Here is a 25833-nt window from a genome sequence, read left to right as displayed (position 1 = left end):
GCTGCCCGGCGGAAGTAACCGGTCCGCAGAAAAAAAATGGAGGGGGGAGTCCCCACAATCACTAGTAGAGAAATACTGGTAAACCGTCTTAAACATCCCAGAAAATTATGATAAATACTTTGTAAACGGTTTATAAGCTTTGTCGGAAACTTAAAGCTGCCAGAAAAGAAAATTAATGTTAGCAAACTAAGTATGTAAATAAGGGGAGTAACCCAGCTCAAGTGTGACGTCACCTCACAGTATAAAACCCGTATGTTAACCGAAGAAGGAGAGGTGAATTCCAAATCGAGGCGACTGTGAGAGCGAGGTAGATTCGAAAGCGAAGTATTTTCTGATAGAAGTCCAGATTGATAATTGGACGATCCAAGGTGCTAAAGAGGAGTTCGATTGACGATTTGACGATATCGAAAGGATTGAGGAAATAGTTTCTTCGTATAGTGAGGTGACGGATAGACGTTTAATTAGTAAGAGATTTTGTTCATAGTTGCTAAGTATTTGATTTGTCGAATTTCAAAGGGGAATTACTATTAAGTTAAGCTAAGTAGCTAAGTTTATTGTCGGGTTGACTCGTTGATTTTCGTTAATAAATTTTGTTTGAATTATTGACATTTGTACGTAGTACATTCTAGTTGCTAATTAAATATATTTGAACTTTTGATCTGACTTGATATTTATCGTTGTTATTACTAATTTTTCGGTGCACGCTTAAAAGCCCAGGCCTGGCAAACTAATCTCGAATCCGTGTAAAGTACCCGTTAGGTTAACGGAAGTTTTACCGACCGCAATTATAGTCGGTTTCCTAAGATACTAAAATTAAGTACTTTACACAGGGGCAATTTATTCTAGATACATCAGGCTCTGTCCCTCACCATCTGGTCAATCCATCATGGACCTAGCCAAACTCACAATGTGCTTGATACAAAAAAAGTTCCTCTTAGTGTCCACAGGGTGGAAAGAATAAAACAAAATGAATGGAAATGACATGTTTTCTTTGTAAATGTAGTGAAATAGGTAAGTGAACTTCAGGCAATCAACTAGTAAGACATATATATATGTATGTATATATATGAAGATATATATATATATGTGTGTGTATATATTTCTTCAGTGTTTCTTTATAAATAATCCAAAATTATTGTCAACTTGCTAATGAAATAATTAACCAGGGGGTGTTGCTGTCACCATGGCTGTTGGCATGTTTTGATGTGGAGTTGCTCTTATCATGGCTAAGCCTTGAAAATTGGCCTTTATTATGGATAAGTGTGTCAAATCAAAGGAGTTTGTAAATCGGGATAGTGCCAAAGAAAAAGAAGAAGTTTTTATGAGGAGTGTTATGTTATCAAAAACACCTCCAGGTAAACATTTGCGTTCTTGCTCCACCAAAAGTGCTTTTAAAGTGAAAGACACTAAGAAGAATTTGGATCAAGAATTATTTTAAGAAGAGATAAGAGGTATGTTGAGCGAAATGAAGGATGCTGTAGAATTAAAAATAGAGACGGAATTGCATTTAGTGAAAGACAATTTTGTGGAAATGAATGATAAGATTAATATATTGACAGAAAGAACGAATAAATTAGAGTCTGTTCACAACTGTGGAATTGACTGTAACAATATGCAGGCTATTACTGGTCTATCTAAAAGAGTCAATACACTTGAAAGTAATCTAAGGAAAATAAATTTTGTATTATTTAATGTGGAGACGAATGATAGAGAAAATTTATTTAATACAGTATCAAAACTAATTAGGGAAGTTGTCGGTTTATCGAATGTCCTTCTTGATTGTGTTAGACTTACAAAAATACCAGTAATAATTCGATGGTTTTGGTTACCTGCATTTCTTTGGCAGCGAAAAGAGAAATATTGAAAAGTTGGAAGAGTAATTGAAATAAATCAGATGTCTCTGACTGGAGAAAGGCAGTGCGTATAAGGGAGGATCTTTCCGTTGAATGTAGGGAGAAGATGAAAGAACAGATGGATAATTTAAGACAGGCCAGAAAAGAGGAAAAAATTTCATACTTCAAAGGTGATAAATTGGTGATAATTGAAAACTTTTGTAAGGTTGCCAGGGGTATGGTTGTGTTAGTGATTCTTTTTTAGGAGTAAGCAGTATAATTAAAAGTTCTTAGCTGGAACATAAACAGATGGAAACAGGAATACGAAATGGAGTATTTGAATATGGTGAGAAGGTTCCATATTTTATGTTGGATGGAAACCTGGTTATGTAAATTGGATTCAAGAAAGCTACCGACAGATGTAAGCAATGCATATGATTTTTACAAGATTAATGCTACTAGAATATCTGATAAAAGATGTGGGATGGTATTGATGATTAATAAAGAACTGAAAGATGTGTTGGTTCATCTTTTTGAAGATTGGTTATTTGAAATACATTGGAAAATTATTAAGTTTATTTTTGTTTATATTAGAATAGAAGTTTACGTTAAATGTTATAAGTTACTTGAGACATTGTTTGATTCTTTTCAAAATGAGGAGATATATTTATTGGATTTTCAATCCTTGTACCCCTTGATTGAACTACCTCCCTGTTTCTTCACCCTCGGGGACTTCCTCTTTACAAGAGTGGACAGTACAGCACTACACCAACATATACTGGAATTGGCCCACTTAATATGTTACAATTCAGTATTTCAATTCAATGGGGTGATATACACACAGACTAGAGGTGTCCCCATGGGCAGTCCGCTGTCCAGGGACTTGTATGAATTGGTTATCAGACAACTTGAGAGTAGGACCCTTCCGAGCTTCCTTCACAACATCATCCTATACAAAAGATATGTTGATGATATTATTATTTTTTGGAGGACAACATCGAACCTGACCCGATTTGTCGATGAAATGAATGACAATCCATATGGGCTGTCCCTGGAGATAGAACAACACAGCCACAACAAGGTCCATTTCCTGGACTTGGATATCAGAATTGAGGGATCTAATATTTACACGTCGGTATATCGTAAACCATGTAATATATCCACTTACATACCAATATGCTCTTGTGATCCCTTCCAGTACAAGATGACAGCCTTTTGGACCTTAGAAGAGCCTTCTCACATTCATCTACGCAACTGGCTCTCAGAAGAGTTAAACCACATAGAAGGGATAGCCAAAGCACATGGTTACAACAATATTATACAAAGAATCTCTGAATGCCACAGATGGACACAGGCACCTTCCAATATTTCAATATTTCAACAGTAACACAGTGTGATAACCAGAAGATGAATATTGAGAGGATACCTTTTACTTTCAACTCCCTCTTGAAATCTTTGTACACTGCTATCGCAAGGAAACATATTGTCAACATTGTCTACAGGAGATGCCCTACTCTTTTCGACATATTACACAATGGAAAAGACCCATCCAACGTGGAGAGACTATCAGGCATCTATAGGGTCCCTCTTAGGAACAACCGATTTGATAGAGATATGGTGTACAGTAAATAGGATCAACAAAACGTTCTATGGGGGTCAGGTTAAAGGAACATAAGTCTGATATACAACACAATAGATGTACCACCTCACTCTCCACATATGCCGTCGATCCCGAAATTGTGGCGGACTTCACAAGAGCAAAATTAATAGTCACCACCCCTCATCTTGAGCACTTCAAATGGTTGGAGGAGATGGAGATTTTTAAAGCATACAACACATCCACCTGCATTAATTCAAGGGACAAGATTTGTCTTTCAATGGCCTGGCAGGCTTTACTACACACGGAGAGTTAACATTCTACTCTTAATTTTTAAGGAAACTATGGGAACACATGTATGATAATACATCTCATACATGTGCACATGTATTTTGGAATTCTGACTTGTCATTGACAACCGTTTTAGACGTTGATGGTTAAGTTAGAACATATTTAAACAAGTCACGTAAACGGATATGCAGACAATCTGGACATTTGAAATTTCCATCATTTGATTTTGTTCAAATAATTTCATATTCGGATTCGATCCAGCTGATTTACCTGAGGAAGAACCCAGAAGGGGTTGAAAAACGTTTGTTTTATAAGATTAAACATATTACACATTGATTAAAGGTTCAAGTGAGTCCAATTTTTTGTTATATACACCTCTGTGTGCATTTCTGATTTATAAAATGTATATTTGTTTTGTGGATTTTAGAGCTGTATTCTATTCAGTGAATCTTCTGAAATTATGGAGGAGACTTTCTGATTTGAGGTTAAATTACAAAATAGTAAATCTACTAAGATCGATGTACACGAATACATCAGCATTTCTGTTGGTTAATGGAACTTCAGAATCTTTCTGCTGTAACAAAGGAGTTTGGCAGGGATGTCCATTGAGTCCATTACTGTTTTCTTTACATATTGATGGTTTGGTTAATAGATTGAATGAAATTTCAAAGTTTAATGGTTTATGGTTAGGAAATAATACTTACATTAACACTCTGTTGTATGCAGATGATGTGGTGATTGTGGCTAACAGCTCATTAGAATTGCAGATGGCAATTGGTCTGCTGAGCTTTTCAAATGATATGGTCTTGCAAATTAATATTAAAAAAAACTAAGATAATAGTCTTTCAAAATGGTAATAAAAGATCAAGCAAACTTAAATGGTTTTTGGATAAAGAAGTAATTGAAATAGCTGAAAAATACAAGTATATGGGTATTTGGTTTAAATATAATCTTAATATGAAAGACCACTTCAAGATTGCTGTGAAGTAAGCTAAAGCTGCTTTGGCGAAATTATGTAAAATTTTTAATACCTCAGGGTTAACTTCATATTCTCATATTTCAGGTTATTTGATTCAACAGTTAAATCTATTGTGTCTTATGGCACTCAGGTCTGGGGTTTGGCCAATGTTAATAACTTTGAATTAGTTCATAAAGAATTTTTGAAGAAAATATTGGGTCTCAGATTTCATACATTGGATGTTGCTGTTTTATGGGAAACTGGACGAGTACCATTGAAAGTCTTTTTTATAAAAGCAGTTCTAAAGTAATATGTAAGAATACTGGAATTATCTAGGGACAGGCTACCCAGAATCATTATGGAAAGAATGTGGATGAAAGTGGATAGTAATTCATGGTGGTTAGATTTCAAACACTGGCTGGAGCAACTGGGATTTGGTGATATGGTTATTGAGAAACAAATTGATAGATGGAAAGAATGAATACCATCCATAGTTTTGAGATGTATAGAATTGGAACTACAAGAGATGAGGAATGTGTTGAATAATTCTGGGTTATTATGCCATTATTGTAAGGTAAAGCTTGATTTAGGCATGGCAGACTATCTAAGGAATGGTGGACTCTCTATTGTAGCGAAAAAACAAATAGCAAGGTTGAGGCTGAATTGTGTTATGTCAAGAAGTGGTTCGTTGGTGTGTATAATTCATAATCAATTATGTAGCTATAGTGACTGGTGTTATCACATGTTCTGTAAATGTGGAAATAACATGTACAGTGAGTACATAAGAATGTTGTCTTGTAATTTTTATTCAAACTCTTTGGATTTGTTAAAATTTAACAAGTTGTTAAAGAAATTAGATGTTTTGAGCTAAAACAAGTTTTGTTTTATCTTCCCCCTTTGATGTTGTATTCGTTTATATGTCAAATAAATTTATTATTATTATTATTTTATATTTCTACACGATTTACATCAAAGTAAAAGATACCTCATCCTGTAACCCATGGGAAATAAGGTATTTGTTTCCACCCCTTTACTGCATTAGATGCACTTTACGTGCAAGTAGTTCCTCTTCTCCTTCCTTTTCCTCTTCTTAAAAGGTTTCCAGATGAGCATTGTATACTAGTCTCAACAGTCATGTTGGGTAACTCTGGATTAACTGATGAATGATGTGTATCTGATTACTGCTGCATGTCTGAAGATTGCTGTATGTCTTGAGATTGCTGCATATTATGCTTGAGTGGATCTGGTGTGTTACTATTGTGTTTAAGTGGATCTGGTGATAATACTATCTTTGTGGTGTGACCACAAAGTTAGTATTATCAAGCACTCTACTGAGTATAAAGGATGTGTGTATGGCTGCCTGTTTCTGAAGAATGCTGATGTCAATGTTGGATTCTAATTGATCTATGTATTTCTTTGTGTTTTTCGCTACTATTCCCATTGCTCTTATTACTATTGGAATGACAATCTGTATATTCCATAGACGGCTAACGTCAGATTTCAAAAGTGATATTTACTTAATTTTTCAATTTCTTTAGCACCAATGTTGTAATCTGATGGTACAGTTATATCTATTAAGAATGTTTTATTGCAATTTTTATCAACATAAATTAAATCCAGTCTATTGTGAGATACAGTGACATCAGTTTGGACAGGCATTTCCCGTAAGATCTTGGCCATAACATTTTCTTTAACTTGTGGCTGGATTAATGTTTCTTTCCACCATTGGTTAGGAACTTCTATTTTATGTTTTCGGGCCAGGCACTAGTAGATGTGCTGGGCAAGGTTATTTTGATGTTTTACATAACAAATCTTCGCCAGTTTTTCGCATCCTGATATAATGTGCTGCATGGTCTTGTCTTTGGTCATACAAAGGCGACATTTCCTGTCTAGTGGCTCCTTTAATATGTCATGTTGATATTGTCATGTCATTACAGCTTGGTCCTGTATAGCAAATATTAATGATTCAACGTTGGCTTTGGGCTATTTGTTGCTTTTTAATCCATTCAAACGCAAGCTCTCTGTCTATATGCCCTGATCCAATACCCTTTTAGGAAATTGACCGTGTAATTGTTTGCTTCTCCATACATCATTACGCCATGCCGTTTTATTATTGATTTTTTAATTTCATCATCTGTATGTGTATTTCCTTGTGGTAAATGTAATTCACCTTCTATCTCTTGTGCTTTTTTTATTATTGAGTGTTTATCCCTATCTATATCATGCTTTACTATTACTTTAATCAGATGATTACTTTCCTCTTTTAGGTATTGGTTGTATTTAACTATTTGTGCTTTATATGTGTACTCTATATTTAATAGTCCTCTTCCTCCCTGATTTACTGGCAAATACAGCCTTTCTACTTTTGCTTTCTGCTGATATGCTTTTTTAACTGCTAGTAGCTTTTTGCTGTTTTGACATCTATTTTCTTTAGGTCACTATTTTTATAGTTGATTATACCGAATGAGTAAAGTAAGACCGGGGTAGCATATATATTTATACCTTTTATTAGATAATGCAAGTTGAGGTATGTGTTTAAAAGTTTTTTAATCCTTCTAAAATATTCTTTTGTTATCTGTTCCCTAATAATACTATGCTTTATTTTTCCTGATTCATGCACTCCTAAATATTTGTTTGAGAACCGAGGGGGTTAAGCTGCGTGCTCAACCCCACTTACTGGCTTCTCTGTCTTAGAATGGCCGTAGGAGGGTAATTAGAGTAGTGGGGAGGGTTGGTGAGGTTGTGATAAGGTGTCACACGTACTCAAGGATGACAGGCATTGACATAAATACTTGTTTTAATAAACACTTAGATTATTACAATTCTATAGTACAAAACAAATAAAGATAAAACTAAAATGGTAAATGCTGCAATCGACACAATTCTAATCGGTGCCAGAACGCTTGTGCATCAATGTTCGGTTACTGTCTGGCCGAATTAGGTTTCCCTATCCGGAGTTACTACTAGCTAACTTAAAACTAGGCAAGACAACAAGAGAGTCACATATTCTATGTATAATATATCTCTTAGATCGTTGTATAGGAGTTGATGAAATGCTCCAAGATTGACAGTCAGGAGAGGTGGCATGTAGAGCTCTATCTTCGGGCTGGAGGTGACTGCTATGGCTTATGGTGGGACAGGTCCTATGTCTGCTGTGATGCTGCTGTCGATGTCCACCATTGGTGTCCACCTGGAGATAGTAGTCGTAGTGTATGGCGGGCCAGGGTATCTGGTTGATGTCTGCCTGGAGGACTGTGTCCAACCCCTTTTTATACCCATTTTTGGAGGAATGACTAATGTATGTATGATGCAATGCTTTTCTAGCGCAATCTGTGTCTAGAGTTTGTTTACATTAATTGTCAGAAATCGAACATTTCATCAAATTTATGACCTCTTTCTATCTGGTATTGTTACTCATTTTACCTCATAAAATTGATAACAGCTGTCAAACAAACTGAATTAATAGGTAAGGTCGTAGGACAAATCTTGACCGTAGTCGGTCAAGATTTGTCCTACGACCTTAGAAATAATTGTTGATATTCAAACTGTTTTTTCTATCAAAAAAAAAAAAATAAAGGAAAGAGGATGTGTGTGGGATTTGGTTTTTTCGCTTCGTCATCCCTTTCCAGGGAGGGGAGGTTAGAGTCGGATTGAAATATTATTTTAATTAATTAAATGATTTAATTAATATACTAGCCTTCTTCTCTTCAGATTCTCACATTTGGGAATCACCTATTGCAAGTTGCTCGAAAGTTTCTCCATTCAGTAGTATATGTCCTTCTCCAACTGCACTGCTTCTGTGTCCTGAAGTTATATGTATTACTTTGCATTTATCCAGTCCAAATCCCATCCCTATATCGCTTGTAAAAATCTTGATGCTATCCAATAATACTTTTAGATTATTTCTACTATTTGCATAAATCTTAAGGTCGTCCATATATAAAAGATGATTAACCCAGATACTATCTTTCAGTTTATAGTCTTTCCTTTTATACTTATTTAGTATGAATGAAAATGGGTTTATAGTCAGCAGAACAACAGTGGAGAGAGAGAATCGCCCTGGAATATCCCATGTCTTATGTAGGTCGGTTGAGTAGTGATTGAATCTTCGGAGCCACGTGCAGTCATGATCACTTTCCATGTAGGCATAGTGTGAGATCGCAACCAGGGGTAGGGAATAACTTTATGATTCACCTATCACTTAATCAGTAAACTTGTACTTTTTGACAAGCTCTCAATTTGTCATATAGGAAAGCCTTCTTAACAAAGTAACGAGTGGTTTTGGAGGGACTTATATTTAGTGATGGAAATGGTGGAGATGTAAGATTGCAAGATCTTGTCTCCTATCATCAGGGACCCAACACCAGGTTATCAGTTTTCTATAACATGGATAACCACACGTTTAAATATTCTCGCGGAAAGTCGAGTGAGCATTGAGTGACCATCGAGTAGGAGTGCACCAAAAAGATGAGTCGTGCATTTAACAAACATACAAATTTAATATGATCAAAATAAGTGGAGGTTACTGTAAACTGATATACAATTATGATTAACATTTACACCAAACAAATCTAGACCTAAATGTAGAACTATCTTAGATTCTAAACCTAACTCAAGGATTCATATGCACATAAAATACTATTCCATTTCTATGTAGGCTATTCTTCATACAATAAGCATGGCGAATTCCGGTCTAGTCATACCTCCGATAAACTGCGCTATGTGGCCAGTTCAGGTCATAGATGAACCTCCGATGAACTGTGCAAAAAGGCGGGAAAACATCCCTTTTTATAAGGAACAGACGGCTTTAGTAGACTGCCAAGTAACATGTGCAAAAGCCGCATCTGAATCAGACAAGAGTTGGCCATCTAAGGGAAGTTCAACTTCCTTTTTTCAAAAATGAAAGCATTATACATCTGTTGATAAAATTTTGTTGTAGTTAAAAATATTATTTCTAATTAAATTTAAAATAATAATTTCACAAATTAGCCCTAAATCTCGACCCTAATGTGAGATCTTCACAATAGCCATTTGGAGGAATCTTTTAACCATAGATGGGCATTTATAGATATCAAGAATTTTAAGGAGCCAATCATGTGATACACTATCATAGGCTTTTTGGTAGTCTATCCACGCCATGCTCAGATTTCTTTGAGATTGGTGTGCATCCTCCAATATTGCTTTATTGACCATTAAGTGATCTTTACAACACCCTGGCTCTACGGTGACACCCTCTTTGTTCTTCTACTATTATGTCGTTCTCATGGCAGTGGTCATAAAGTACTGTACATCAGCTAGTACGGCGGTAAGTAATTTTTACATACTCGTAAGGCACGCTATAGGCCTCCAGTTTTTCGGATCTTTGGAGTTTTCATTTTTGGGTATAAGTATGACTTTACCTGTAGTGAACCAATCTTCTAACGTCTCTGTTCCTGAGACTGTATTTGTAAATAATACGGCAAAGTATTTGTGAATGCTAGTCAAATATTTAATGTAGTAATTTTGAATTTTGTTTATTCCCAGTGATTTCCAGTTCATTAATTTTTGTATAGCAAATTTTACTTAGCAGAAGTAGAAGTAATCTCTTCTACTTCTACTACATTAATCTCACTTGAAGCTTTTTCTATTTCTTTAACTCATTTAGCTTCCATATTGTATTGTTTAGGATTAGATAGCACTGATGTCCAAAATTCTTCTACTTTTTTTTTATGTGGTATTTTGATACTTTTAGTAGCATTGCTTCCCAAGCTTCTGTACAACCTATGCTCATTTTCTTTAAATAGCCTGTTCTGTTCCTTTTTTTGTATTCATTTCATCATATCTTATAAGTCTTTCTGCTAGAACTTTGACTTTTGTTTGATGGTTTCTATTATTCTGATCGTTTTCAGTTTGAATATTGTATTTTATATAGAGATTGTCCCTAATTTTCCTCATTCTATGTGTGTCAATTACTCTTTTTATCTCCACTAGTTGTCTTAGTTCTTTCCTAAAATTATCTATTTTAGTTTGTATTTTTTTTTTTCCAAACTGGGTTACATATTGATTTTATAGTCACTGTAGATATGTATGGCATTTGATTATTGTTTTCTAATAGAGTTTTAGCAGTTGCATATATCATATCACTTATTTCACACAGGCTGTTATTAATAATTAATAAATTAGGTACGTATTTGTTGAGGATATTTAGATTTTCTATGAAATATCTATTTATTTTTGCTTTAGGTAGGAGTAACCATTCCTCAAATGAGATTTCTTTCATTTCAGCCAGTATCCAAAGGAATTGCAAGACTATACATCTCTCATCTATTACAATGTTTCGTGTCTGCTGGTCTATATTTTCTACAAAATCTGGTATGGGTTGTATATCATACAGGTTGTCGTGCACTGTAGTTGTTTGAGCATTCTCATGTTCCGCAATCACAGTTGTAATCAGTTCTGTAGGTGTTATTTCTTCTGCTTGTGTTTGTATACAGTTAAGTAGTTCTTCTGATATTACATTCTGTTTAATTATTCTGCAAGCTTGAGTTGACAAAGTATTGCCATTAAATTTATGGATTTTAGGATTGTTAGGGTTCCTTTTAATAAAAAGTGTCTCCATTCTGCTCATATATCTGGGTCCTTCTGATCTAGCTTTAAAATAACAGTACATAAGTTCTTCTAGTTCTTTTGTTGACCACTTGCATCTTCTATCTTTACTTAGTGTATTACTTGTGGTCATTGCTGATGAGCCTGTGTCTGTGGGCAAAGCCCTACTCTGCAGAGCGTCATCTGCCACTTCTCCTCCTCGTTGATCGGCTGTAATCTCTTCGGGTCCCCTGACTCTCGCCCACCTGCTCAGCAGAGAGCCACTGATAGCTTGCATGCTGTCACGTCCAGCATCAGCTCCAAATGTGCCCCGGCGATCAACCCCGGGCAGCAATCCTATATGTTCATCATTATTACAATTCTCCATATTGTTGGGTTACCTTTACCCTGTTAGCCACATAAGAATCACTATTATGTGTTGCCCGCCCCATTTGGTCTTATTATTATTATTATTATGTTGGGTTTAGTGGGTTATACTCGGTTGACATTGGTGGCTGTGTACTATACCGGACCAGAGTCAAGGCATAGCAACCAAAACAAAACTAAAATAAAATAAGTGTGTCAGTGTCAGTGTCTGCATTCAGGAATTTCCTAACAAAGTGGCATGTATTCAATATAGTAGTCTTCTGTAGTGTGATGTACAAATTTCTATTCAATTGTAATGTTCCCAGGCTTTTGTGTAGTGTATGTGGTATCACACCTGTAGAGGAGAGAACAACAGGTACAATTAGCACCCTATCCATCCTCCGCAGATGCCTTATTTCCTGGGCAAGTTCTGTGTATTTGCTGACTTTTTCAGTTCATGTATTTTCTATATTGTGAGTGTTTGGAATGGATATGTGTATAAAGTATGTGATTTTATTGTGTTTGTCAATGAGTGTGGTCTGTTGTGGTAAATTGTTTTATCTGTGATTATGGCTCTGTCGTAGTACATTTTGTGCGTGTTGTTTTCCAATACTGTCTGTGGAATGTACTTGTAGTATGGCTCATGGATGTCTAATAATTTGTATTTCTTTGCAAGCTCTTGGTGTATTATATTTGATACTTGATTATGTCTATGTAGATAATCTGTCTGTGCCAAGAGCTTGCAACCTGAAGTGATGTGTTGTATAGTTTCTGGCATGATGTGACATTTTCTGCATGTGTTATTTGTGAGTGTTGTATCTTTGAGTATGTGTTTTCTGTAGTTTTTAGTATTTATGACCTGATCCTGTATGGCGATCATGAATCCTTCCGTCTCCCCAAAGAGGTATCCCCGAGCTAACCAGCTGTTTGATGCAGTTTTGTCAACAAAATCCTGGGCCAGATCATAAGGATGCCTGCCATGGAGTGCCTTTCGAGCCCACGATTGCTTAATGGTGTCTATGCTTTTTATATGTTGTGTTGTGTCCATATGATGTGAGTGTAAGTTTAATGGTAGAGTTACTGCTTTATGTAATTGTGATGTTTCTTGTTTTTTGTGGAAAACTCGCAGTGACTGTATTTGTTTGTAATGAAGGTTAACTATGTCAATCAGGCCACGTCTGCCATCTTTACGTGGAAGGGTTAATCTTTCTGTGGCGGATTTAAGATGATGATGTTTATGCTTAGTAAGTGTTGTTAATGTTTTCCTTTGGAGTTGCTCAAGATCTGTGTGAGTCCAATGTATAACTCCAAAAGAATATGTGAGTACTGGGATGACATATGTGTTTATTGCTTTAACTGTGTGTTTTGCATTTAATTGTGTTCTGAGAATAGCATTTAACCTACTTTGGTATTTTTTAATTAATCTTTGCTTTATTTGTGTATGTTCTGTTAGTTTGGCCTGTTGGAATCCTAAATACTTGTAGAGCTCGCCCTCTTCCATGGATTCAATAATGTCTCCATTTCCAAGTGCAAAATCTTCTTTCTTCAGGATTCCTTTTTCTATGTGAAGTGTTTTGCATTTATCTAGGCCAAATTCCATTTGTATGTCCTTGGTGTATGAATGTGTGATTTGTAGGAGTTGATGAAGTTGTTTTTGTGTGGATGCATAAAGTTTTATGTCATCCATGTACATGAGATGTGACAGTGTAAACTGTGTTGTTTTTTCGTGTCTGATATTGTAACCATATTGCGTGTTGTTTAACATGTTGGATAATGGGTTTAGGGCTAAGCAGAACCAGAGAGGACTCAAGGAATCTCCTTGAAAAATTCCTCGCCTAATAAAAATTTGCTTTGTTTGTATGGAAGTGTTACTAACCCTGAGATGTAGTGTTGTTCTCCAGTGCTGCATAGTGTTTTGAAAGAATGCAATGAGTGATGGATGTATTTTGTACATGTGTAGAATATGTAGCAGCCAACTGTGTGGAATGCTGTCGAATGCTTTTCTGTAGTCTATATATGCCATGTGTATGTTTCTGTGTTGTTTGTGTGCTTGCCGTAGAATGACTGAATCTATGAGTAACTGTTCTTTGCATCCCTTGTGATTTCGACGGCAACCTTTTTGTTGTTCTGTTAGAATGTCGTGTTCTTCAACATGTTTGTATATTTTGTTTGCAATACAGGATGTCAATAATTTGTAGAGTGTTGGAAGACATATAATTGGTCTGTATTGTGTGGGGTCTGTGGTGTTGTTGTTTTCAGGTTTCATGTAGGTGATGCCCTGGGTAAAAAAATTTGGCATCTCTTGTGGATTGATGATGATGTGTGTTAGATGTTTAGCTAGTTCCTGGTGCAGTGATGTAAACTTTTTGTACCAGAAATTGTGAATGTTGTCTACACCAGGTGTCTTCCAATTGTGTGTTCTGTTAACAGTGTATTGGAAATCATGTATGTTTATTTCAGCAAAAGGCATAGTTGTGCAAGTTTCTGTTCTTCTCCTTGATCCAGCCTGCATCAGCATTATGCGTGACAGCACTGGACCAAAGAGAAGACCAATATGTTGTGAGTTCTTCTTCTGTTGGTGTGCCACTGTGCTGTGTATCAGTGTTTGCTTTGTTATTAATTTGTCTGTAAAAGAGTTTTTCATTGTAAATAATTTATTTTGTTGTTTTCGTAGTGTACATGTTTTGTATCGTTTGAGTCTATGTGCTTTGGCAGCAAGTTTTTGTTTTAGTGTATCAATGTATTTTGTAATGCGTGTGTTGTGATGTTCATGTTTTGTGTGTGTTTTTATTTTCTTGAAAATGTTTTTGAGCTGTTTCCTTAATTTGGGTGTTATGTTGTTTTTAGTGTATTGTGTCAGCCTGCCTAATTGCTGTCTAATGTCATTTATTTGTGTTTCTATTCTTCTCTGCCAGGCAGGCTTGTGATAGAACTGTGATTTGTATGTATCTGTCTGCGATTGCATTTTCAGTCCATGGTGTGTCACTACTGTATGAATGTATGAATGTCTGCGAGTGTAGAAATTGAATGAATGTAGTGTGGTAGTACGTGAGTGTTTACATAATTTAGTGTTTTTCCTACTATGTTTCTTGTGTTGATTTTTGGTATTCATTATCTTTGTGTGGGATCTGTGCCTGTATATTTAGTGAGTGTTTCCTGAAATATAAGTGAGAGCGTATTAACTAAATCCATGTCTATATTACCAGTGATGGATGAGGAAGTATCTGTAGTATCATTAGTGGTTATTGTTGTGTGTTATTATCAATGCTTGTTGCTGGATTATCCTGACAGGTTACATGATCTTCATTAATGTTAGATGTTTCTGTCTGTTTATGTATTTGATCAGCAACCTGTTGTTTGATAAGTTCAAGTGCTGTTTGTGGAATAAGGTTGTTGTGTATAATTGTTCTTTTTTGATCAACAACCCTTTGTTCGGTGACAGTGAGATGAGGATACTGTTGTGTGAATCTATGGTGTAGTTGTTGTCTGTATGCTGTCATGTTTGTTTCGAGTTTTGTGATGGTGTAGTAAGTACGGATGATAAACTCGTTCATTTCTACTGTTCATTTCATTCGTTGGCGTGGTTTTCCAGCCTTTGTGGTCTGTGGATGCATTGCCACAGAAACACCAAAGCTGGGTTGGTTCCTCACATCTGTTGAGGGCATTGCAGTAGCCATGATTGGACCAGTGCTGCTTTCGCCACCAGTAACCAAGGGAGACTGTGGCCTATTTTTCGAACGTGAGCCTCTGCCTAACTCACGAACGCAGACCTTGTTAACTGGGCGACATCAGAGCCAGTATCATATTTAGATCTGGTTACTATCATGATAAATATCTTTACAGAATGTGAGTGTGGTCACTCTTAGCTTCATTTCTCCCCATAGATCTTACTGGCATGGGTGTCCCTACTAGGAGCTTGTGCTCCAGTCTGCATTGCTCTATGGTTCAGTAAAATTACTGGGCTCTCTCACCACAACCAGGTGGCGACCACAGGAGAGTTTATCATCATCATCATCATCATCACTAATTAATTAACCAAAACTGAGATCTTAATAATTGTTTTAATTTGTAATAATGTTGCTGTACTTAAAAATTTAAATGACCAAGTCATTGACTTTCTGTTTCTCAATGTTTGCTGAAAATAAATATTAATTTTTATCTTAGAAGGGTAAGAATTATGTCTAGTATAGCTTTCTATGTAGTTACATATTTTCGGTAACATAGGATTTTTTAAATACTTGAAATAACAGCAGAAAGCTTATATAGATTTTAATATTTATAGTTATTATAATACTGTCAGGATAAAAATTTTTGTTTGTTATATCATAAATAATGAATAATCATAATCATAATAATCATAAATTCAAAATTTTATTTTAAAATGTTTAAAGTTGTGATTAATAAGGAAATGATATTTTAAAATATTTGTTTAAGAGATATTAGTTTACAGAATTAGGAATAGGTTTAAAATATTACCTATTCGTAATTTTGCATATTTTATTTTTTACACATAAACTGGAGATAAACAAAGCAGCAAGAAAACTGAAAAGTGTGTATTTTATTAATTTTTTCATTAAAAAATTTTTAATGTGTTTGTTATTGATTACATGAATACATTTTAGAAAATTTTGATTTAGTTAAAATTGTTATTTTTCAGTGTAGGCTATTTATTATTTTTAATTTGTTAATTTTATAAATAATGTTTTAAATAATATGAGTTTACAGTAATAAAATTTGTTACAATTACAATTACAGTTTGAAAAGTTATAAAGTTTTCTATTAACTAACCATAAGAATGTTTAAAAACAATGTTTTACTTTATAAGACTGATAGGAATGAATGTTTTGAATGATTAAATTAATTCAATTTTGTTTTCAGCAAATTTTGATAATAAAACAAATACATGCAAACTGCCTATTGTTGATAAAGTATCCATGTTCTGGAATTTTTTGGAAAATTTGTTTGAAGATTTGATGTGTTGTGAAAATTTTTATACAAGCCAACCTTTAGAAGGTGGATGTACAAAATGTACAAATAAAATAATTGTAAAAAGAGGTAAATAGCTTTATTTTATATTAAACTAATTTTAATATTTAAAATTATCATTATTATTTAAGTATTAATTAACCCATAAAACACTTGTATATTTAGTTGACCAAAAATATTTAATATGAAACATTTTCAACCTAATTTAAGTTTTTCCAGTATTTAACACATCAATGGAATAGAACACTTTTTACAGTTCACACTTACTCAAAATTTATTTATGCATTATAAACATTAAAAAATTAAGATCATTATTTATAATCCAGCAGTATTGTTTGTTTTTTATTATATGTTGAGCTTGGTTTTATATTTAGTTATATTATTCTTTATTTGTTTACTTTTAAAATTGTAAGATTATGAAGTTTTATTGTTTTTTCTTATCTATTTAAAATAATCTTAAATATATTCAAATTAACAAGTCAGATCTTTACTACTTTCTACGAGTATTGTAGTTACATAAAAACTTTTAATCTAAGTACTTTCAGGCCGACAAGCCCAATCATTAAAGATTCTTAACACATTTCACAAAATTTTTGAACATATTCATAATATATTTAAATGTTTAAAATTGTAAGTTTGAATTGTAAAAGTACTCTATTCTGTTTGTTTTTGATATTGAGGATGTCTAAATTAGGGTGTAAAGTTTTATATTAAATGTTTTTGGTTACCTGAATTTAGAAGTGTTTTGCAGATCAGTTGCTATATAAAGGTGCCAAGTTTTGTTAAATTTCTGTTTAAGTATTTTTATTATTTTATTGCTGGCATATCTACTATAAAAAGAGCCAAAAACTCTTAAAATATTAAAAATATTTAGTATTTTTAATATTGTAAGAATTTTGAACTCTTAATATACCAAAAATATCTTAAAATAATGCTAACTTACTTTCTTTGGATTAAATAATGATATAGAAAAATGATTTGAACGTTTTCAGATTAATGCCTATCTTCAGGAACTGGGGAAAAAATCAAATGTGCATGCTACATGAATTCTTTATTTAAAATTTAAAATTATAACCAGGTAATATTTGGTAATTAAGTATTTGATATTGACTAGATTATTTCCACAAAATGAACAATATATGTAAAAAAGTTTCATGTAAGTATGATAACATTAGAAATTTAAAATTGATTTTTTATAGAGGGTAGTCAAAAATTAGTAATATAATTCAAAAGAAAATAATTTGGCATTGTGAAGTAAACACAAAATGAAGAATGAAGTTTCTCTAATGGATATAATTAATACAAAATTTTACAGAAGTCAGAATCTGCACAAGTAAAACAAATTTTGATTGTTTTACAGGCCTCTAGATAAAAATATCATCCTTACATTAACAATATCCTAAACAATATATGAAACTTATTGATAAAAGAAACTTTAATTACTGTCAATTTCCTGTAGCACAGTTTTGATTAAAAGTAGAGAGTGGTGAACACATGTAAACTCAATTTCTGAATAGAAATCTTTCCATTGACTTGAAAGCAATTTTACCTTGGGTACTATTGTACTTGGGTACTAATTTGATATTAATTTTTTGTGTTTCTTTATTTATTTCCTCGTATAGCCCTTTAATGTATGGGAACGTAACGTATTGGAGTTTTAATTTTTCTTTTTTACTTATAGTGATATCCGGATTGTTAAGCTCTCTTTCCCATGCGTCAAGTAATCATCTTGGATAGCCATCTAAGATGAATTTTTTCTTTAGCTCCAGTATATTTTTTTGCGTATTAATTATTTTACTTGTTTTGTTTCTGATTTTTTTGTATTTCATGGTAAAAATGTTCTTTTTATATGTAAAGTGATATTTGAGTTGTATTTTATGGTTGTATTTATTGCACACGGTTTTTTTGTAAACTTCAAACTCGAGTTAATTTTCTCTTCATTTTATCGTAATATCTAAATAACTCAACTTGTGCTCTATGTTATCCTCTTCTTTTACTTTAAATTGTATAGTTTCACTTATATTATTTACCAACTTAATTATTTCCTCTATTTTTACTTGTGTTTCATTATATATAATCAAGATGGTGTCGACGTATCTCCTGTAAAATTTTATTCCTTTTATATTATCAATCAGTTTATCAATGTCTATCATTATCAGCTCGGCCAATACCAACTCGTCGAAAGCACTATATTGTGTTCATAGTCAACAAGAATCAAGCACGACACGGTTTCAAGTCATTAATTAAGTAAAATTGTCATTAAGTTTGACCCTACTGGAGATATACATAACCCCTTTTATTCCTCCATCCCCTTGATCTTCAATCAAAATCTAATAGCATCAATCCCTAATACACAAATCTCTCCGCAACATTTCAGAAAATTTTGACAAAATGCACAGGAGTTATTATGCAGCTTAAAAGTGGATGAACAAAATCATGCCCCCTCACACACACACACACACACTAACATTCATACATACAGAAAAAACTCTAAAATGTTTTTTTTTTTTTTTCATTTCTCTGTGTTTAAAGGTGCAAAATTTTTGGGCTCTGAGTCCAAAAATGTAAAAATCTCATGGGATCGTTTATTGACCAATTGCCATATTTTCCCTTTGTTATATATAACAGAGCCGGGAAAGTAAAAATTACAAAATATAAATTTGTAGGATTCAAAAACTTTGCAATACAGATACTCCTCACTTTACGACCAAGTTCCGTTCCGACAACTACGTCGTTAAGCAAATTGGTCGATAAACGAGGAGTTTGTGTCAGGACTATAGGATCGTTGTAAAATTATACAAATTATGCAACAAACTTCAAATTTATTCATAAAAAGACTATTATAGTATGCTATTAGCCTATTATAGTACTATATCTAGTCTTATAGTATAGTCTTATAGTACTATAAGACTATTATAGTACGCTTAGTGCATGTATCACCATTCGCCACTGACCGACACTCGAGCTGAGAAAGGGGATTCCCCAAATTGCAGATCAAAACTCGATTGGTCGTAAGTGCGAGTGGTTGTTAAGCAGATAGGTCGTAAAGTGAGGAGTACCTGTACATTACATCATCAATTATTTTTAGAATTTTGTCAACTGTCAATGATTTTAATGAATATTTAAATAATCTGTTATTTTCTTCAAAAATACTAAAGCCAAATGATTACCAAATTATATCTGGCTACGTCATTACACTATTATTAATTAAATGCTAAGTAATTTGGCACTAGAGGCAGGCATTAGGTGCTCTATCTTGATATATTTAATAATTTAGAAGGTTTTGGGAGAAAAGAATTTCTTGAAGTGGAACTCAAACCAGCAACTCCCACTTACTGTGCAATTGCATTACACTACCAAAACCTCTGTCCAATCCTCGCTTCCAGAACTTATTAATTTAGATATAACCATACTCAGTTAATTACAGTGCTGGCTGGAGACGACTTAGCACCTATGGCCTATAACTCCCACTATGGCACTCAGCTGGCAATTACATTTACTTCAGCATGGTATATATACTGTATATATAAATATCCAAATTCTTAGTTGTCTCCACATACCGGGATAAGATATAAATATCACTTATGTTAAATCTGGTAACCAGAGTGGTTGTGTTATAGGATAGTTAATGTTTTCGAGGCCCCTTCTGGGTTCTTCTTCAGGCTTTTCTGTAAGTAATAAGCCAGACGTTGAGAATCAAATATTTTTTCTTTTGAAAAGTTTACCATTCGAATCACCACATGTGCAAACCTTCCAGCAGATTTAAAAACGAAACAAGCGATGTTTTGTGTAAAGCGCATGTGCTCCGTACTATTGTTGATGTAAGTTTTAAATATTATTATCTAACAAGATCTGCCACACTGTTGAAAGGGCCATCTCTTTTTTAAAATTGATGCACGTGGTGTTGCATCTTGCTCTAAATATCTCCATAGCCTCCATCCTTCCACCACCACCCACCCCAAACATCTCAAATGGTTGGAGGCTATGGAGGTATTTAGAGCAAGATGCAACACCACGTGCATCAATTTTAAAGAAGAGATGGCCCTTTCAACAGCGTGGCAAATCATACTAGATAATAGCATTTAAAATTTACATCAACAATAGTACAGAGCACATGCACTTTACACAAAACATCGCTCGTTTCATTTTTAAATCTGCTAGAAGGTTTGCACATGTGGTGATTCGAATGGTAAACTTTTCAAAAGAAAAAATATTCAATTCTCAATGTCTGGCTTATTATTGACAGAAAAACCTGAAGAAGAGCCCAGATGGGGCCTCATAAACGTTAGCTATCCTATAACACAACCACTCCAGTTACCAGGTTTAATGTGTTATTTATGTCCAAATTTTATTAAAGCCAAACAATTGATGAATTATTAGTTTCCATCTCACTTCAGGCCACTTCTTTTCTTTCAGAATCTTTTTTCAAATTAATTACTAAAATATTAATTTAATTATAATTATTAAATTTAGCAAGAGATGGCACCTAATGCCTGCCTCTATTGCCAAATTACTTAGCATTTAATTAATAATAGTGGTACTGATGTAGCTCAATATAATTTGACAATGGTTTGGATATTGTTCGAAAATACTTTATTTGAATCATTAATCTAATCTTTCACTCATATGATCTAGTGATGATACAAATTGATTAAAAATTGGAATCTTAAACTTTTAACATTTTATACAGTTTTTTCATGTTAAAGGAATCCAATTTGATAAGGAATAAGACTTATGGTGTTTGAACTTTCTAATTTTATGATTGAAAAGTTAAACAAAAGATTAAATATTAAAAACAACGCATTTCTATTTATTTATAAACAATATAACTTATTTTTAATGTATTTGAAAATTATATATAAATCTATTAGGAAATATCACTAGCAAAAATATCTTAATATTTTATAGCTATTTTTTTCTGCTGAATTATTGTTTCAACATTTACACAAATAAGTCAATTATATGAATTATTTAATTTAATAATATGCACTGTTTTTAATCGAATCTGAAATGAAAGAATATGATATAGTAGAATATGAAAATGTTTACAAATGAAATCTTATATACAGGGTGGGCTGACGGAAACAAAACGGCAGAGTGTTCGTGTTCGTCCAAGCAAATCGCTCGGACAGGTCGATTTTATTCTCGAGGGGACATCTTATGCAATGAAGTTTTTGCGAATCTGAATATTAACTAAACAAACATTTTTTTTTCGAAATAAATGTTTGTTTAGTTAATACAAAATAAATGAGTTTTTAAAATTTTTGTTGTCTGTTGTATTCAGAATTGCAAAAACTTTATTGCAAAAGATGTCCCCTCGAGAATAAAATCGACCTGTCCGAGCGATTAGCTTGGACGAACGCGAACACTGCCATTTCGTTTTCGTTGGCCCACCCTGTATATATATAATATCCATTCATCATTGTTACATGCAACACACCATAAATCTAATTAAATACAGTAATTGTAAAAAGTATCGGTTGTAATTGAGTTAAATATATTTAATAATTATCAAACAACATCACTAAACCCGATACATTATAAAACTACAAGCCAATCAATGCCGTATGTCATCGGGCTAGATAACAGCTATAATACTAATAAATTATGAAACAAGATTAAGAGATGGCACCAAACACCTCCTCTAGTACCAAATTGTTTCGTAATTTATTAGTGTTATAGACGTTATCCAGCTCGATGACACATGGCATTGGTTGGCTCGTAGTTTTAATAATTATCATCAACAAATTCTAACCTTTTAATTGCAGTGCAATATTTGATATATATAAGTTATACATTTAGCCTAATTATAACTTAGTTAGGGAGATTTTTAGTGCTCTCTGCAATTTTATTCTATGGCAATAGATTTAATAGATTTTCCTTTTTTTTTTTTATTTTTGTTGACCTTTAACAATAATATGAAATAAAGATTTTTTAAAATATAATATTATTATAGAGGGCATAAAATTTTAATGAAAAAATTAATTTTTTTAGTATTGTATTTAGATGAAATATTGGGTGATGAAATAAAAAGTGTATTTGTGAGAAGTAGAGCAAAAAGTTTGGTGATGTCATGAGCTGGTCATGCATGTTATTGTTTGTACAAGTGGATGCTTATTCACTACATGTTGCAAAAAACACTTAAATCTTAAACATATGAATTTGAGGGATAATATTTAAATTTGAAATAAATAAAAAGTTTTTGGCTAATCCTATCTTTCAAGATAAATGCCTTAAAGAATTCATAGAACTTGGATATCTTAGAGTTTTATGGATCATTCTTTGTTAAATAGACCTCATGATTGTCACTAAAGTTATTAAAAAGTTTGTACAGAAGATTCAAGATATGTTATGTAAATTGTCATTTTAATTTTTGTTTACTTAATGTTTATGTAACTTTTTTTTATGAAAATTCTGTTTTGTAGGGTAAGGCATTTCCAGTTATTGCAACACCTAATTTAAATAATAATGAGCCAACTACCTTTGGAGTCAGTAATGCATGACAAATCAGACAAACAACATTGAGATCAATTTGATGCTACTATTGATTGCACAGATCAATCCCTTAATTGGACCAACTGCTAGCAAAAGTATATGCACTGAATATGCTATTTGTCAATGGCTGATTTGTTATGACCAACCAAAATGTATATCTCTATCATTGTTAGCTTTTCAGTTTTTTTTTATCTAAAAGAAGTCATAAATTCATGAATGTCTCACTTTGTTTATTAATTCTTCAAAAAAATATTTATTTTTTATCATCTCTCTTACTATGTAGGCTTTGATAAATTCATATCCTGATTAGTTACAGTGTCAAAACCCTCATTGGCTGCTCATTGACTTCTCTGGTTTGACTATAAATATTTAAATTTTAAATCTATCCAGTTGCTAATTGGCTGACCTACTGCTGTCATCATGACAATCAAATCTGTATTTAGTTCAGTTGATCAAAGTTGAAATTATGGCTCTTCTTAAGTCTAACTCACAGCATCATGAAACCTCATTCTACTCACTTTGCAAGTACACATTTCATTTGATCATTCAATATTAACTTTTTAATATCTTTTATAACTGTTAATCTGAAAATTAGAAACAAAAAATATAATAGATTAGATTTCAGCATTTGTTAGCAGTATAACATGATTTCTATCTATAAAGATGTTTCATAAAGGAAGGTTGTGTATTACATTTTTAAGAAATTATAAGTTTATAGTGTTACTATAGTCGATTAACATTTTATTTATATATATACTTTTTAGAAGAGCCATCATCATTGCAGAATGAAAATGCAGCACATATACAAAAAAGACGTTGGTCGTCAGAATCCTCTGAATGCAGTCTTCGAAATTCAGCATCCAATAATAATAACAACAACAATAACAACAACAAGCCAACGAAGCAGCCTCGGACAAGTACGTCTGGAGAACTCGAAGGTACGATTAAAATTTCATTATATAATTTATACAGATTTTATTTTAAATAATTTTTAAAACATTAATCAGACACAAAATTGATGCAAATATAGAAGGCCATTTTAACCAAATATTTATTGACTAATAATTAAGAAAATAATAATATTTTATTTTTATTTGTAGCTAGTTCAACTACAACAATTATTTCAGAGAAACCTCTTCAACACCCATCAGAATAATAATATTTTATTTTTATTTGTAGCTAGTTCAACTACAACAATTATTTCAGAGAAACCTCCTCAACACCCATCAGAATGGAGTATTGATGATGTAATTAGGCATATTACCATAACTGATCCTGCTTTAATTATACATGCAGAACTATTTAAAAGACATGTAAGTTTTATATTTTTAATATAAAAATATCTTAATTATATTTAATTGAAAAATCAGTGAAATATAGATTTGATCCTCAATTTGCAAATTCTTGCAAATTGAGGATCTTAAATATTAGTGTTTTTAATCTTCAAAAAGAATTTTAAATGTTAAAACTATATTACACACATTTACATGTAGCTGATGCTACTTTTGTATTAATATTGTATTTGTATTAATATGCTACTTTTGTATTCTTTTTTTACTTGAATGTGAAATAATATGTTCTGCTGTCTCAATAATAATTAAAGTTATTGTTTTTAAAGTTTAAGCATCCATATTAACAAACATTTAAATGTTTAATTTTCTAATATTCTTATTGTATATAATAAGAATGGAAGAATTATCTAGTTGTACAATTAATCATTAACTAATCATTGTCAGGCATTTTTTAAAATATCTCATAAAATTCTAATTTTTTAAAAAATTTTATATAGCTGTTTTAGTTTTAACCATTTATAATAATAGTTTTGTTTAGTATCTGTTGATTAAATATATAAATATTTATTTCCAGTTTAAAGTTGTATCAAAATATTGAAAAATAAATTACATAAATTGTCCTTGGTCAAGTTTGGTTACTACTATTAATTTTAGTAGTCAGAGGTTTGATTTGTATACAAAAGAGAAAAAGACTTTGACTGTTTTGTTGTTTTCCCTCTGTCAACATTGGTCAGTAAGCATTTCATATATTTTCAATAGCTTCATTTCAATTCATATAAGCTGCAGAATTTAATTTAAAATAGAATTTTCTTAAAATTTGTTTCAAGTTGAACATTTTACCGTCTAAATTGTAATAATTTAGTTATTAAAATGCTTTTAAAAATACTGCTCACATAAAAAATATTTGCTTAATAGTATGAGTTAAAGAAATTATCCACAGTAGAACCTCGATTATCCGGACTAATTGGGGATCGAAGGTGGTCCGGATAAGGAAAAATCTGGATAATCGAGGTTCTACTGTACTAATTTAAATTAATAGAGGCATTTTCAGTTTAAGAGCTCGTCCTGAATTTGAAATTAAGGTAGTTGATACTGTCGTCTTATATAAATATTAAATAATTGGAAATTAAATTTAAATTTAATTAATTTGGAATACTGTGGTTCCTCATTTTGTCAAACCTTTCACAAAGAAGATCGATTACTTACACAATATAGGACTATCCATATGCTTTTGAGTTATTAAAAACTATCAAGCAACAAGATATTATAACAGTTATCTTCAATAGAGAAAAGTTAATTTGAGAATATCACTCAAAAGCATCAAAAATTTATATTAAATATGGATCTAATAACTAATTAATACTAATGTTTTCATTAATTTCATTACTGATAATTTTAAAATCACTGACAATGTCTAATCTCACATAGTCAGTTTGGATAATCTTTTATAAA

The 25833-nt window shown here is 32.5% G+C and overlaps 1 protein-coding gene across 3 annotated transcripts in view; it reads left to right on the top strand.

Annotated features, from left to right (window-relative positions):
- Scm (Polycomb protein Scm) overlaps positions 1–25833 on the top strand; it is a 117393-nt gene that overhangs the window by 87463 nt on the left and 4097 nt on the right. For 2 of the 3 annotated variants that reach the window (XM_067262618.1, XM_067262617.1), the window contains exons 10-12: positions 16487–16663; positions 23854–24027; positions 24269–24402. In XM_067262618.1, coding sequence (XP_067118719.1) covers positions 16487–16663; positions 23854–24027; positions 24269–24402 — 485 coding nt within the window. Of the gene's footprint in view, positions 1–16486; positions 16664–23853; positions 24028–24268; positions 24403–24955; positions 25006–25833 lie in introns of those variants that run through there. The other variant, XM_067262619.1, reaches the window with a different exon arrangement.

This window comes from Centruroides vittatus, unplaced genomic scaffold (genome assembly GCF_030686945.1).
Source record: "Centruroides vittatus isolate TY-2023 unplaced genomic scaffold, ASM3068694v2 contig_150, whole genome shotgun sequence".
Taxonomy (NCBI): Eukaryota; Metazoa; Arthropoda; class Arachnida; order Scorpiones; family Buthidae; genus Centruroides; species Centruroides vittatus.
Note: the sequence above shows the minus strand (reverse complement) of the source record. Positions and strands in the feature narration are given on the sequence as shown.